At 43.6% G+C, this 13,811-nt stretch overlaps 1 protein-coding gene across 1 annotated transcript in view; it reads left to right on the top strand.

Moving 5' to 3' along the window:
• LOC139478956 (mucolipin-3-like) overlaps window positions 1-13,811 on the top strand; it is a 37,830-nt gene that overhangs the window by 15,587 nt on the left and 8,432 nt on the right. The window contains exons 7-12 of the mRNA XM_071261674.1: window positions 472-568; window positions 2,753-2,865; window positions 4,851-5,000; window positions 5,767-5,880; window positions 8,591-8,713; window positions 11,935-12,141. Coding sequence (XP_071117775.1) covers window positions 472-568; window positions 2,753-2,865; window positions 4,851-5,000; window positions 5,767-5,880; window positions 8,591-8,713; window positions 11,935-12,141 — 804 coding nt within the window. The remainder of the gene's footprint in view (window positions 1-471; window positions 569-2,752; window positions 2,866-4,850; window positions 5,001-5,766; window positions 5,881-8,590; window positions 8,714-11,934; window positions 12,142-13,811) is intronic.

Genomic DNA, 13,811 nt, shown 5'->3' on the forward strand with positions numbered 1-13,811 from the left:
GTGTAATATTTTTTCTGCGCTTGGTATTTGAATATTTTTTCCAAAAGACTGAACCCGCTAGAGGGTGGTGCGCATTATACATGGGTGCGCACTATACTCAAGAAAATAAGGTACTTTTCTTTCAAGATGCAAAGTGTGATCTTCCCTTGGGCACGCCAGAAACCTATGATTGTTGGTCAAATCCTGGTTTCGCCCCGATTATGTTTGTAGGTTTGTCAGTACTGTACCCATCCTCAGGGGTTTCACCGAAGTAGTAAGACCTGTATCACTTTGGGTTTTCCTCCTGACACGCTGTGATATAACTGGAATACTGTTATTGGCCTCGTTAAACATGTTAAACACAACTCTCTCAACATCCTGTATGGTGATTAACATGTGATGGATTATTGTAATTCTAAATACAGTATCATTGATTATCTTGTCTCAGCTGCAAGGGCTCAGTCAAGTTGTGTTTGTTTTTGATTGCTGCAGATTATGTATGACAACAACGAGCGAGACGGTCAGGTCTTAGTGACCCTCAATGCTGATGTCACTGAGTTGCAGTGTCATGGCCAGATCTTGTCAGAAGGTGAATATATTTTCATGTCACGATCTACTACAACTCATAAGAATTGTTGCCAAATACTTCATTGTTTGAAGGAGATTAAGAAGGTGGTACATGTCATTCAATGATATGTTGGGATAAGCATGAGACATTTCAGTGTCATAGTTGCCATGGTTACAGTTTCCATGATATGCATATTTATCTGATTGTCATTGACATGATTGAGATAGGGATATGTATTACTCATAAAGTTGACTATCTCTGCCTAGTGACGATAAACTGATATCGTCCTTCTCAACAAAGGTGATGTCATGTATCGCCACTGGTCCAAGTTCAAGGCCACTTTTGACTCAAGGTCAAGATTCCAGTAGCAGCACTGCCACATCATGGCTTTATGCCTTTGGTAAAACAAAGATTGGCTGGCATCTGGCCTGTTTGTATGTTCCAAAACATTTTCTGCCAAGTTCCGTGTCTGCTATAACAAAATTATTAAACGCTGAATGTTTAAAAGTGGCTGATCATCTGTTTGCAAATGGCAGCTGTTCTAATTTCTATACAAGTATTCCTACGCCCTGACAACTGCAGACCATTATGATGTGTCACGTTTTGTAAAGCATTTCCTACCTTTCCAGCAAATGAGGCATATGTTTGTCTTAAGTTTGGTTGTGCCAAATCATTCTTATAATTTTCCTATGCTAGTTTCCATTAAAGGCTGAGACGGGTAACTCGGGTACCGGGGTCGGGTGGGTACTGAGGAGGACCCGGGTACCCACAGGACTACCCGGACCCGTGGTTAGTCACATGATATATTGTTTAATGACAAAAACTATCTAGAACTGTATGGTTACACTACAAGTCACAAATGTTCGTATTTCTTTCTGACTATGCACCCATTCCTTCTGACTTTTCAAATCTTTGAATATAGATATAACTTGAGTCAACTTCAGTGTATGCATGACCAGATTGTTTAATACATGTATGTTAATACGTTTTGCCAGTGCTACGGTAAAAAAATGCCCAATCGGACATTTTGTGACCTACAGTGGGTACCTGGGTAGGGTTGGGTAATAGGGCTGTAAGTTCGGACTCGTCCCAGCCCTATTTCCATTAGTCTCTCAGGTTGGAACTAAAGAACTACTTTCTATCTGGTGTGTGAACACGGATAGAAGTAGTTAGGTGATACAGGTTTCATTTCGAGCACTTAGTTTGACAAGTCAAGTCAGACAAAATCAGCTTGAATTATATGATAAATAGAATATTTAACGATGTTTGTTATGTTATGACATGGTTAGAATTGATATTGTCACTCCAGCTGTACCGGTTGTAGTTCCACTGTTGTGGACAAGCCATGTACTTATGATTGGTCACATTGTTGATATGGATTCTGCTGGAACCTTGAAGTTCTGACTTTTGAAATTAAGGTTCAGAGGAATTACCTACATTTTCATTACATGTCTTTTCTTAGGTCGAAGAAATATTAATAGATTGGTTCTCAGGCACTGATGGCCTCATCAGATTTACTAGTGGGAGAAAAAGTGTTACTGTATTCGACATAATAAGCCTCTCGCACTAATAAGTGCCCACAGCGATATTTGCTAATATATGGCTAGTGAACAATCCCAATTAGCACCCCTTTCGATTGATCAATGTGCACAAGACTTATTTATTTTCATATACTACGCATTTATGGGTTATATGCACCCTTAATTATGGGCAATTAAATTCTGGGAAAATATATCTGTCGTACATAAACATTTCAGGCTGTCAGCATAAACTATGAAATTTATCTTTCAATGCTGTTTTTATTTTACCAAAATAATATTCTAATCATGTGCTAAGAGGAGCCCCCTATTTCTAAATTTGTGAGCGCCCTGGGCGATTATGACGTCGAATATGGTAAGTTGTTTACAGTTTTCAGCAGAAAGGAATTCATTCAACTTCATCATCATAAAAACATGTCAGAATCATATCCTTGCGGTAATGGCGATATTGGGGTGTTTGTGTGACTATTACCATGATTGTAGGAATCCTGGGCACTGTTCCACAAAGCAATCTTCGCGCAACAATTGGCGTAAGTCTATGTTAAAGCATGGGAGTTACGTTCATCAAGATTGCTGTTTGGAATGGGCCCCTGACAACAAAGAGTCGAACATACATTATTCTGTTTCGTTACTGTTACCATGCTTACAAGAGTGTTGTGTGTTTCAGAGTCATCGTACCGGAGAGGGCTGATCATCTACGATGCGTTAATTATCATTCTCTGTATTCTGTCACTCTTCCTGTGTTTGCGCTCAATATACAGAGCCCAGGTGCTGAAGCAGGTGAGTGGTACAGGAGGGGACACAAGTACCCTTAAATGTACTCTGGTAATAAGATTAGGTGGGCACTGAGTAGGACCCAGGTACACACAGAACTACTGGACCCGTGTTTAGGCATGTGATGTATTGTTTGGGAACCAACATTCTCTATACCTCAATGGTTACACTACAAGTCACTAATGGTCACATTTCTTTCTGACAGTGCATACATGCCTTCTGACGTTTATATGTTTGAATAAAGATAATGCTTCAGACAACTTCAGTGTATACATGACTAGATTGTTTTATATGTGTCTCTAAATGCATTTCCCAAATGGACATGTTGTGGTCATGTCTTTGAGACATACAGCAGGTATCCGAGTAGGTTCCGGTAATAGAGGGTCAGGTAACCGGTTTTGTTTTTTGTTTGTTGTTTAACGCCACACTCAGCAATGTTTCAGCTATGTGACGGTTTGTAAATAATCAAGTCTGGACCAGAGAATCCAGTGATTGGCATCATGAGCATCAATCCATGCAATTGGGATCGATAACATGCATCAACCTAGTCAGCGAGTCTGACCACCCTATCCCGTTAGTCGCCTCTTACGACAAGCATAGTCACCTGTTATGGCAAGCATGGGTTGCTGAAGACCTATTCTGCCGCGGATCTTCACGGGTCAGGTACCCGGGTAGTAAATTTGGACTTGTCCCAGCCCTAGTTGTAATAGACTGTTGGTCATAATATGTCATTCCTTCCTTCCTCCCTCCCTTCCTTTGTTCCTTCCTTCCTTCATTCCTACCTTCCTTCCATCCTTCCTTCCTTCATTCCTTCCCCCCTTCCTTCCTTCCTTCCTCCCTCCCTCCCTTCCTACATTCCTTTCATCCTTCCTTCCTTCCTCCCCTCCTTCGTTCCTTCCAACCTTCCTTCGATCCTCCCCCTCCTTCTTTCCTTCCTACCTTCCTTCCTTCCATCCTTCCTTCCATCCTTCCTTCCTTCCTCCCCCTCATTTGTTCCTTCCTACCTTCCTTCCTTCCATCCTTCCTTCCTTCCTCCCCTCCTTCATTCCTTCCTACCTTCCTTCCATCTTTCCTTCCTTCCTCCCCTCCTTCCTTCCTACCTTCCTTCCATCCTTCCTTCCTTCCTCCCCCCAACTTCGTTCCTTCCTACCTTCCATCCATCCTTCCTTCCTCCCCTCCTTCATTCCTTCCTACCCTCCATCATCCTTCCTTCCTTCCTCCCCTCCTTCGTTCCTTCCTACCTTCCTTCCTTCCATCCATCCTTCCATCCTTCCTTCCTTCCTCCCCCTTCCTTCGTTCCTTCCTACCTTCCATCCATCCTTCCTTCCATCCTTCCTTCCTCCCTCCTCCTTTGTTCCTTCCTACCTTCCTTCCTTCCATCCTTCCTTCCTTCCTTCCTCCCCCTCCTTCCTTCCTTCCTACCTTCCTTCCATCCATCCTTCCTTCCTTCCTTCCTCCCCTCCTTCGTTCCTTCCTACCTTCCTTCCTTCCATCCTTCCTTCCTTCCTCCCTCCCCCTTCCTTCGTTCCTTCCTACCTTCCATCCATCCTTCCTTCCATCCTTCCTTCCTTCCTCCCCTCCTTCGTTCCTTCCTTCCTTCCATCCTTCCTTCCTTCCTTCCTCCCCCTCCTTCGTTCCTTCCTACCTTCCTTCCATTGTTCCTTCCTCCCCCTCCTTCCTTCCTACCTCCCTCCCTTCCTTCCTTCCTGCCTTCTGTAACAAAGCTTTTAGATCAATGTAACCTGCATGGTTTCTGACAAATGATCCCACTGAAAAAAGTTGGTCATGACTAGGTCATATTTTCAAGGACAGTTCCCATGGCAGTCGTGTTAAAAACTCCACTTTTCTGGATCATTCCTATGTTTACTTAGTCATTTATGTGTATGTCCAAATGTTGTTTGTAGGTCGAGTGTCTTATGACATTATTATTGTGTGTCATTTTATTGTGTAACTGTTTCTCTTGTTTATCTATCTTAATGCTATCATTCCAGCAAACAGTCAAATTTTTCATGAACCGGTTTGGGAAAAAGCTCTCCCTAGCAGAACAGACTGATTTCTTAAATATGTGGTACATCCTGATTGTTGTCAATGATGCTCTGACTGTCGTCGGTTCCTCCTTCAAGATACAGCTGGAAGATCAGGTGTGTGGCAGAGTTACCTCCCTTACTACATGTAACTGGCAAACTCAGTGACATTGCAACACAATTTGTACTTTTGTATTTACAATTTCTCCTTCCTCTTGTTCATGAAAAAAACTGTAAGTGAACAAATTATTATAAAACATATCCTTTTAACTATATAAAATGCACTCAGAAATATGCTATGGTTCCAACATGTTCAAAGGTTTGTCAGTTTAACCTATCCCAAAAATATCAGCTGATATTCTGAGGTTGACACCAGGACATACCCAGGGTATTGTTATGCATGTGAAAATCTGAATAAATCTGGCTATTGAGACATGGCCATGAAATTGTCGACCTGCAATAAACTCAAGAAGCAGTGAGGCCATGAGAAAATATTTTATATTACTGGGACTTGTAAATGGATAGCACTAGGGGTACAATGACATACAATAAGACAGGGCTAGCTGACAAGCCACATCATACACTGACTGCTGGAGCAATGTTGCTCACTCTATTGATCACTGGGACTCGTAAATGGATAGCACTAGGGGTACAGTGACACACAATAAGACAGGGCTAGCTGAAAAGCCACATCATACACTGACTGCTGGAGCAATGTTGCTCACTCTATTGATCACTGGGACTTGTAAATGGATAGCACTAGGGGTACAGTGACACACAATAAGACAGGGCTAGCTGAAAAGCCACATCATACACTGACTGCTGGAGCAATGTTGCTCGCTCTATTGATCACTGGGTGTCTATTCACATTCTCTACTTACAGAAGTTTTCCAGTTCCTCTAAGAACTATGACATTGGCAGCGTGACGCTGGGCATCGGCTGTCTCATGGCCTGGATGGGTGTTCTACGCTACCTTGGCTTCTTCGAGAAATACAATGTGAGTCCACAGTTGTACACTGGCACCTGGTGCTGCATCTGTTGTCTGTCCCTGCCTGAACTGGATGTCCACTGTGGCTGGGATAACTCCATGATTGGTGTAAAACAATGTTACTGTATGGTCCAAGCAATGTTACTGTATGGTCCAAGCAGTGTTACTGTATGGTCCAAGCAATGTTACTGTATGGTCCAAGCAATGTTTCTGTATGGTCCAAGCAATGTTACTGTATGGTCCAAGCAGTGTTTCTGTATGGTCCAAGCAATGTTTCTGTATGGTTCAAGCAATGTTTCTGTATGGTCCAAGCAATGTTACTGTATGGTCCAAGCAGTGTTACTGTATGATCCAAGCAATGTTACTGTATGGTCCAAGCAGTGTTACTGTATGATCCAAGCAATGTTACTGTATGGTCCAAGCAGTGTTACTGTATGGTCCAAGCAATGTTTCTGTATGGTCCAAGCAATGTTACTGTATGTTCCAAGCAGTGTTACTGTATGGTCCAAGCAGTGTTACTGTATGGTCCAAGCAATGTTACTGTATGGTCCAAGCAATGTTACTGTATGGTCCAAGCAATGTTACTGTATGGTCCAAGCAGTGTTACTGTATGGTCCAAGCAGTGTTACTGTATGGTCCAAGCAGTGTTACTGTGTGGTCCAAGCAATGTTTCTGTATGGTCCAAGCAATGTTTCTGTATGGTCCAAGCAGTGTTTCTGTATTGTCCTAACAATGTTACTGTATGGTCCAAGCAATGTTAGTGTATTGTCCTAACAATGTTACTGTATGGTCCAAGCAATGTTTCTGTATGGTCCAAGCAGTGTTACTGTATGGTCCAAGCAATGTTTCTGTATGGTCCAAGCAATGTTTCTGTATGGTCCAAGCAGTGTTTCTGTATTGTCCTAACAATGTTACTGTATGGTCCAAGCAATGTTTCTGTATGGTCCAAGCAATGTAACTGTATGGTCCAAGCAATGTTACTGTATGGTCCAAGCAATGTTAATGTATTGTCCTAACAATGTTTCTGTATGGTCCAAGCAGTGTTACTGTATGGTCCAAGCAGTGTTACTATATGGTCCAAGCAATGTTACTGTATGGTCCAAGCAGTGTTACTGTATGGTCCAAGCACTGTTACTGTATGGTCCAAGCAGTGTTACTGTATGGTCCAAGAAGTGTTACTGTATGATCCAAGCAGTGTTACTGTGTGGTCCAAGCAATGTTTCTGTATGGTCCAAGCAATGTTTCTGTATGGTCCAAGCAGTGTTTCTGTATTGTCCTAACAATGTTACTGTATGGTCCAAGCAATGTTAGTGTATTGTCCTAACAATGATACTGTATTGTCCAAGCAGTGTTACTGTATTGTCCTAACAATGTTTCTGTATGGTCCAAGCAGTGTTACTGTATGGTCCAAGCAATGTTACTGTATGGTCCAAGCAATGTTTCTGTATAGTCCAAGCAATGTTACTGTATGGTCCAAGCAGTGTTACTGTATGGTCCAAGCAGTGTTACTGTATGGTCCAAGCAGTGTTACTGTATTGTCCTAACAATGTTACTGTATGGTCCAAGCCATGTTAGTGTATTGTCCTAACAATGATACTGTATGGTCCAAGCAGTGTTACTGTATTGTCCTAACAATGTTTCTGTATGGTCCAAGCAATGTTTCTGTATGGTCCAAGCAGTGTTACTGTATGGTCCAAGCAATGTTACTGTATGGTCCAAGCAATGTTTCTGTATGGTCCAAGCAATGTTACTGTATGGTCCAAGCAGTGTTACTGTATGGTCCAAGCAGTGTTACTGTATGGTCCAAGCAGTGTTTCTGTATTGTCCTAACAATGTTACTGTATGGGCTAAGCAATGTTACTGTATGGTCCAAGCAGTGTCACTGTATGGTCCAAGCAATGTTACTGTATGATCCAAGCAGTGTTACTGTATGGTCCAAGCAATGTTTCTGTATGGTCCAAGCAATGTTTCTGTATGGTCCAAGCAGTGTTACTGTATGGTCCTAACAATGTTACTGTATGGGCTAAGCAATGTTACTGTATTGTCCAAGCAATGTTACTGTATGGTCCAAGCAATGTTTCTGTATGGTCCAAGCAATGTTACTGTATGGTCCAAGCAATGTTACTGTATGGTCCAAGCAGAGTTACTGTATGATTCAAGCAATGTTACTGTATGGTCCAAGCAGTGTCACTGTATGGTCCAAGCAATGTTACTGTATGGTCCAAGCAATGTTACTGTATGGTCCAAGCAGTGTCACTGTATGGTCCAAACAATGTTACTGTATGGTCCAAGCAGTGTTACTGTATGGCCCAAGCAGAATGTTTCTTCATGATATGACCTAATATTATATAACGCAAAGATTTCAGCACATTTCTGGTGTCCCCAGCCATACTACTGTTCACTCCCAGTTATTTAAGACACACAGCAGGGAAGACACAAACCCAGCTATGGTAACAGATGGGTCCTGGGTATTTATCATAATAGAAAGGAAGTATAATTCCCTGGCAAAGCAAGGATGAACCCTACATAGGCTGTTCTCGTAGTGCAACCACCATTGATTGTCTCTGATTTGGAGAGGCTCCGTGGATCTTGATGATAAAGCATATGTAGGAAACTGATCAAACTTGGTCTTAGCTGGACTGATATTTAAGATATTTTCAGGAACTATTAAAAGAATTGGCTTCCTATTGTCTGAACTTGTTTCAACCTATTTTTCCAGATACTTATAATTACACTTAAGAAGGCTTTCCCCAATGTGTTGAGATTCCTGGTGTGCACCCTTGCCATCTATTTTGGCTTCACGTTCTGTGGGTGGCTGGTACTAGGACCATACCACATGAAGGTAAGCTACCTCTCCTGCTGACACCAGTCGTACTTTGGAGTTTAACAACCGCTTCAACCTTGCAGACTTTCGCAGTCGGGGTAGGGTAAATTTTGATATTAAATATCGAGCAATTAGGTATAAACACCTGGACCCTAAAATTTTAAAACTAGCTGACATCAGTTGTGTATCTTATATATTGATATCATATTCAATGTATTAATCACCAATGGTGTATTTAAGTTTACAAGGGAGGGTGATAATAAAAAGGTGGTTAGTTGTAATATTAAGTGTGTATGTACAGGTGGGAGGGGTATTGGAGCAAGGCAGTGTGTATGTACAGGTGGGGTGGGGCATCAGGGCAGGGCAGTGTGTATGTACAGGTGGGGTGGGGCATCAGGGCAGGGCAGTGTGTATGTATAGGTGGGGTGGGGTGGGTCGGGGGATTGGAGCAGGGCGGTGTGTATGTATAGGTGGGATGGGGCATCAGGGCAGGGCAGGGTGTATATATAGGGGTGGTGGGGCGGGGTGGGGCGGGGGAATTTGAGCAGGGCAGTGTATATATATATAGGTGGGGTGGGGCATCAGGGCACGTCAGTGTTTATATATAGGTGGGTTGGGGCATCAGGGCAGGGCAGTGTGTATATATAGTTGGGGTGGGGCATCAGGGCAGGGCAGTGTGTATATATATATATAGGTGGGGTTGGGCATCAGGGCAGGGCAGTGTTTATATATAGGTGGGGTGGGGCATCAGGGCAGGGCACTGTGTATATATAGGTGGGGTGGGGCATCAGGGCAGGGCAGTGTGTATATATAGTTGGGATGGGGCATCAGGGCAGTGTGTATATATAGGTGGGATGGGGCATCAGGGCAGGGTGTATATATAGGTGTGGGGGGGGGGGGGGGGATCAGGGCAGGGCAGTGTGTATATATAGGTGGGATGGGGCATCAGGGCAGTGTGTATATATAGGTGTGGGGGGGGGGGGGGGGGGGGGGGGGGGCATCAGGGCAGGGCAGTGTGTATATATGGATGGGGTGGGGCATCAGGGCAGGGCAGTGTGTATATATAGGTGGGATGGGGCATCAGGGCAGTGTGTATATATAGGTAGGGTGGGGTGGGGCATCAGGGCAAGGCAGTGTGTATGTATGGATGGGGTGGGGCATAAGGGCAGGGCAGTGTGTATATATAGATGGGGTGGGGCATCAGGGCAGGGCAGTGTGTATATATAGATGGGGTGGGGCATCAGGGCAGGGCAGTGTGTATATATAGGTGGGATGGGGCATCAGGGCAGTGTGTATATATAGGTGGGGGGGGGGCATCAGGGCAGGGCAGTGTGTATATATAGTTGGGGGGGGGGGGGGCATCAGGGCAGGGCAGTGTGTATATATGGATGGGGTGGGGCATCAGGGCAGGGCAGTGTATATATAGCCTGCAACCTCGGGGTATCGCGGGTACTTGTCATGTACGCTAAACGGAACAAAATGCACTCACTAACCTTTATGTTTATTCGTGTTCTCTGTATCAGATATCATTCATGTTATCAAACGATGCATATTTTACTGATAAAAGTTCATTATTTACATCAGTAGCTCCGAGTAAAAGCCGGGGCTCGCGCTCTGTTTGACAAGGGAGAGAACTCCATCGTATCGCGGTACAGAGAAAAGTTGTGTATGGAGGTCCGAATTGGACAAAAAGAGGACATAATTCTACCAACCACTTGGTATGATCATGCCAGACATCAGTGATTTGTCCAGACAAGTGCAAAGACAGCACAAATAAAATTCTAAATGTGTTATCAGCAATAGGTATTCAATGCATATTTACCGAAAAGTAAGAGAAAAATATTTTTATAAGTCAACATCAAAATATCAGAAATGATATTTTAAGACTGTTTATAAAAAATTGGATGACAATAATTTGTCACAAAATGGAAAAATGTTAAAAGTCAACAATAAATATATAAAAAGCACTCCTAGTATGCCCAAAGTATGTATTTATCTTTTGGTTAATAGTGAAGAACGTATTTCTAAGTTTGGCATTATGGCCCTTATGATCTCCCAATAGATTCTGGGCACAGAGCGGGAAAAAATGTGCGGACTACGTAACTTCCGTTACCTCATTAGTCGCCATGAATATGCAGATGGTTTAGTTCAGGTCGATAGAGAAAGTTTACTTGGGGAACTGCGGGTTATATCGTTGGCCATTGATAGATGGGGGTAAGGCAATATTACAACAGATGCTAGAAATATGTATTACTGATTAATAACTCCTTACTTACAGCAGACGGAACATTCCGAGGAAATTGAAATTGTTTACGAAGTGAGCACTTCGTGGTTACTGATTTGCATTAATACACTGCCGCTAAGAGGCGTGTCCCGCGTGAACTATCGGAAATCACAAATGCCGCGATACGATGAATGCCGCGGTACCATGGGGTCCGAGTATATATATAGGTGGGATGGGGCATCAGGGCAGTGTGTATATATAGGTGGGGTGGGGCATCAGGGCAGTGTGCATATATAGGTAGGGCGGGTTGGGGCATCAGGGCAGGGCAGTGTGTGTATATAGATGGGGTGGGGATGGGATGGGTCAGGGGATTGGAGCAGGGCAGTGTGTATATATGGGTGGGGTGGGACATCGGGGCAGTGTGTATATATAGGTGGGGTGGGGTGGGGCATCAGGGCAGGGCAGTGTATATATATAGGTGGGTTGGGGCATCAGGGCAGGGCAGTATGTATATATGGGTGGGGTGGGGCAGGGCAGGGCAGGGCAGTGTGTATATATGGTCAGGGTGGGGATGGGGTGGGTCAGGGGATTGGAGCAGGACAAGGTGTATATATCGGCCGGGTGGGGCATCAGGGCAGGGCAGGGAAGGGCAGTGTGTATATATGGTCAGGATGGGGATGGGGTGGGTCGGAGGATTTGAGCAGGGCAGTGTGTATATATGGGTGGGGTGGGGCATCAGGGCAGGGCAGTGTGTATATATAGGGCTGGTGGGGATGGGTTGGGTCAGGGGATTGGAGCAGGGCAGTGTGTATATATATGAGGGGTGGGGATTATTGGTAAGCAGTTTGTTGTGACTTGAATTTTAAAGGCCTTTCTGAGTAAAAACATTTGATGATAAACAGACATTTTAAATATGATGCCCTGAAATCATGTTATTTAGTTAAAATGAGTTAACTCTTTTAAACGATGGCCCTTACGACATGTGTTGAGGTACTTTCTGTTTGTGTGTTTGCAGTTCCGCCACCTCAGCACTGCCTCTGAGTGTCTGTTCTCCCTTGTTAATGGTGACGATATGTTCGTGACATTCTCTGCAACAGAGACAGAAAGTGACCTCATCTGGTACTTCAGTCGCACCTACCTCTACGTCTTCATCAGCCTCTTCATCTACATTGTCCTCAGTCTCTTCATCGCAGTCATCATGGACACGTACGAGACCATTAAGGTGAGGATGCTCTGTAGACCAATACCTGAGGTCAGGAAATAATTACAGATAATGAAATTGTAAGGAACTAGCCTGAGTGAGTGAGTATAGTTTAACGCCGCTTTTAGCAATATTCCAGCAATATAACAGCCAGGGACACCAGACATGGGCTTCATACATTGTACCCAGGTGGGGAATCGAACCCGGGTCTTTTGGCTTGACAAGCAAATGCTTTAACTACCAGGCTACTCCCCTGCCTCCGAATTAACCTGAACTAAGGGTGTTGATGCTGCCATTCTACATCACAAATGTCAAGAAAAGATAGATCTAGCTGTGAATATGCAACATGAACTCAGTTGTGTGTCGGCATGGAATGTGTTAGTCCATTTGGCCAATTATTATCTAATGTAGCCAAGTATCATCGGAAAACTCAAATAGTTTTACAAGTTTTATTTTAAAAAACAATAATTGTTTCCCTTCAACAACAATGGCCTTATTACTCTGCAGTAAAAACCCTCATGATTATATCTCCGGTTATTAGCCCATCTTATCAAACCTAGCAGAGCCAGTTCAATGTCCCTGTGTCTATCATTGTCAGGCATGTTTTTGGGGTTTATGGGGGACATCCCAACAAATTTGGACTCAGATTTGATTCGAGGATAGTTAGTGGGTAAGAGACAATAAGTTAGTTGGCAAACTACCAGACAGAGAGTATGAGTAAGACTGACCTTAGATTCCTTTTGAAAGAATAGCTGGACAGATATTCATGTACTGGTTTAATTTTGTTCAGTGAGTGAGTAAGTTGGGTTGAACGCTGCTGTGAACAGTATTCCAGTTATGACATGGCGTGTCAGCTGGATGTGGGAGGAAAGCCCTGAGTGATGCAGGTCTCGGACATTTACCACTTTAGTGAAACCCACGGATACGTTTATGGTGCTGACAAACTTAGAAACATTATCGGGGAGAAGCGGTAATCAAACCCTCGATCACTGGTTTCTCACAGTCAGTTGCTTGGTGTTGTATATGTATGCTATATAGACACATCTTACACTTGACAGCAAGACATGTATGTCAATAACATTTTGGGGTCAAAACATACTCACAAGATTTTGGTTAAAACTGCTATCACACTGTAATTTTGCTGATAAATTTAACCAATACTGGTGTGATTAATCCAAATTAGACAGGACAAGCTGCAACTCTCCAAATCTGTCAGTGTTTTGAAGGTCAAAGGTTCTTTCATTTGTTTATTATCCCCCGCCGCGCGAAAGCGCGAAGCGGGGGATATAGTATTCACGACCGTCCGTACGTCCGTCCGTACGTCCGTCCGTCCCACCTGTTTGTTGCCGCGATATCTCAAGAACTAAACACTGGATTGTCTTCATATTTGGAACTATGGTGTATATACAGACTCCGCAGACACCAGTCGGTTTTGGTGACCTTGACCCCATTTTCAAGGTCACAGCAGGCATATCTGCTTTTGGAGTTGGAAAACGGTGTTGCCGCAATATCTCAAGAACTAATCTCTGGATTGTCTTCACATTTGGAACTATGGTGTATATACAGACTCCGCAGACACCAGTCGGTTTTAGTGACCTTGACCCCATTTTCAAGGTCACAGCAGGCAAATCTGCTTTTGGAGTTGGAAAACAGTGTTGCCGCGATATCTCATGAACTAATCTCTGGATTGT

The sequence above is a fragment of the Haliotis cracherodii genome, unplaced genomic scaffold (genome assembly GCF_022045235.1).
Source record: "Haliotis cracherodii isolate W230 unplaced genomic scaffold, xgHalCrac1.p SCAF_4, whole genome shotgun sequence".
Classification (NCBI taxonomy): domain Eukaryota; kingdom Metazoa; phylum Mollusca; class Gastropoda; order Lepetellida; family Haliotidae; genus Haliotis; species Haliotis cracherodii.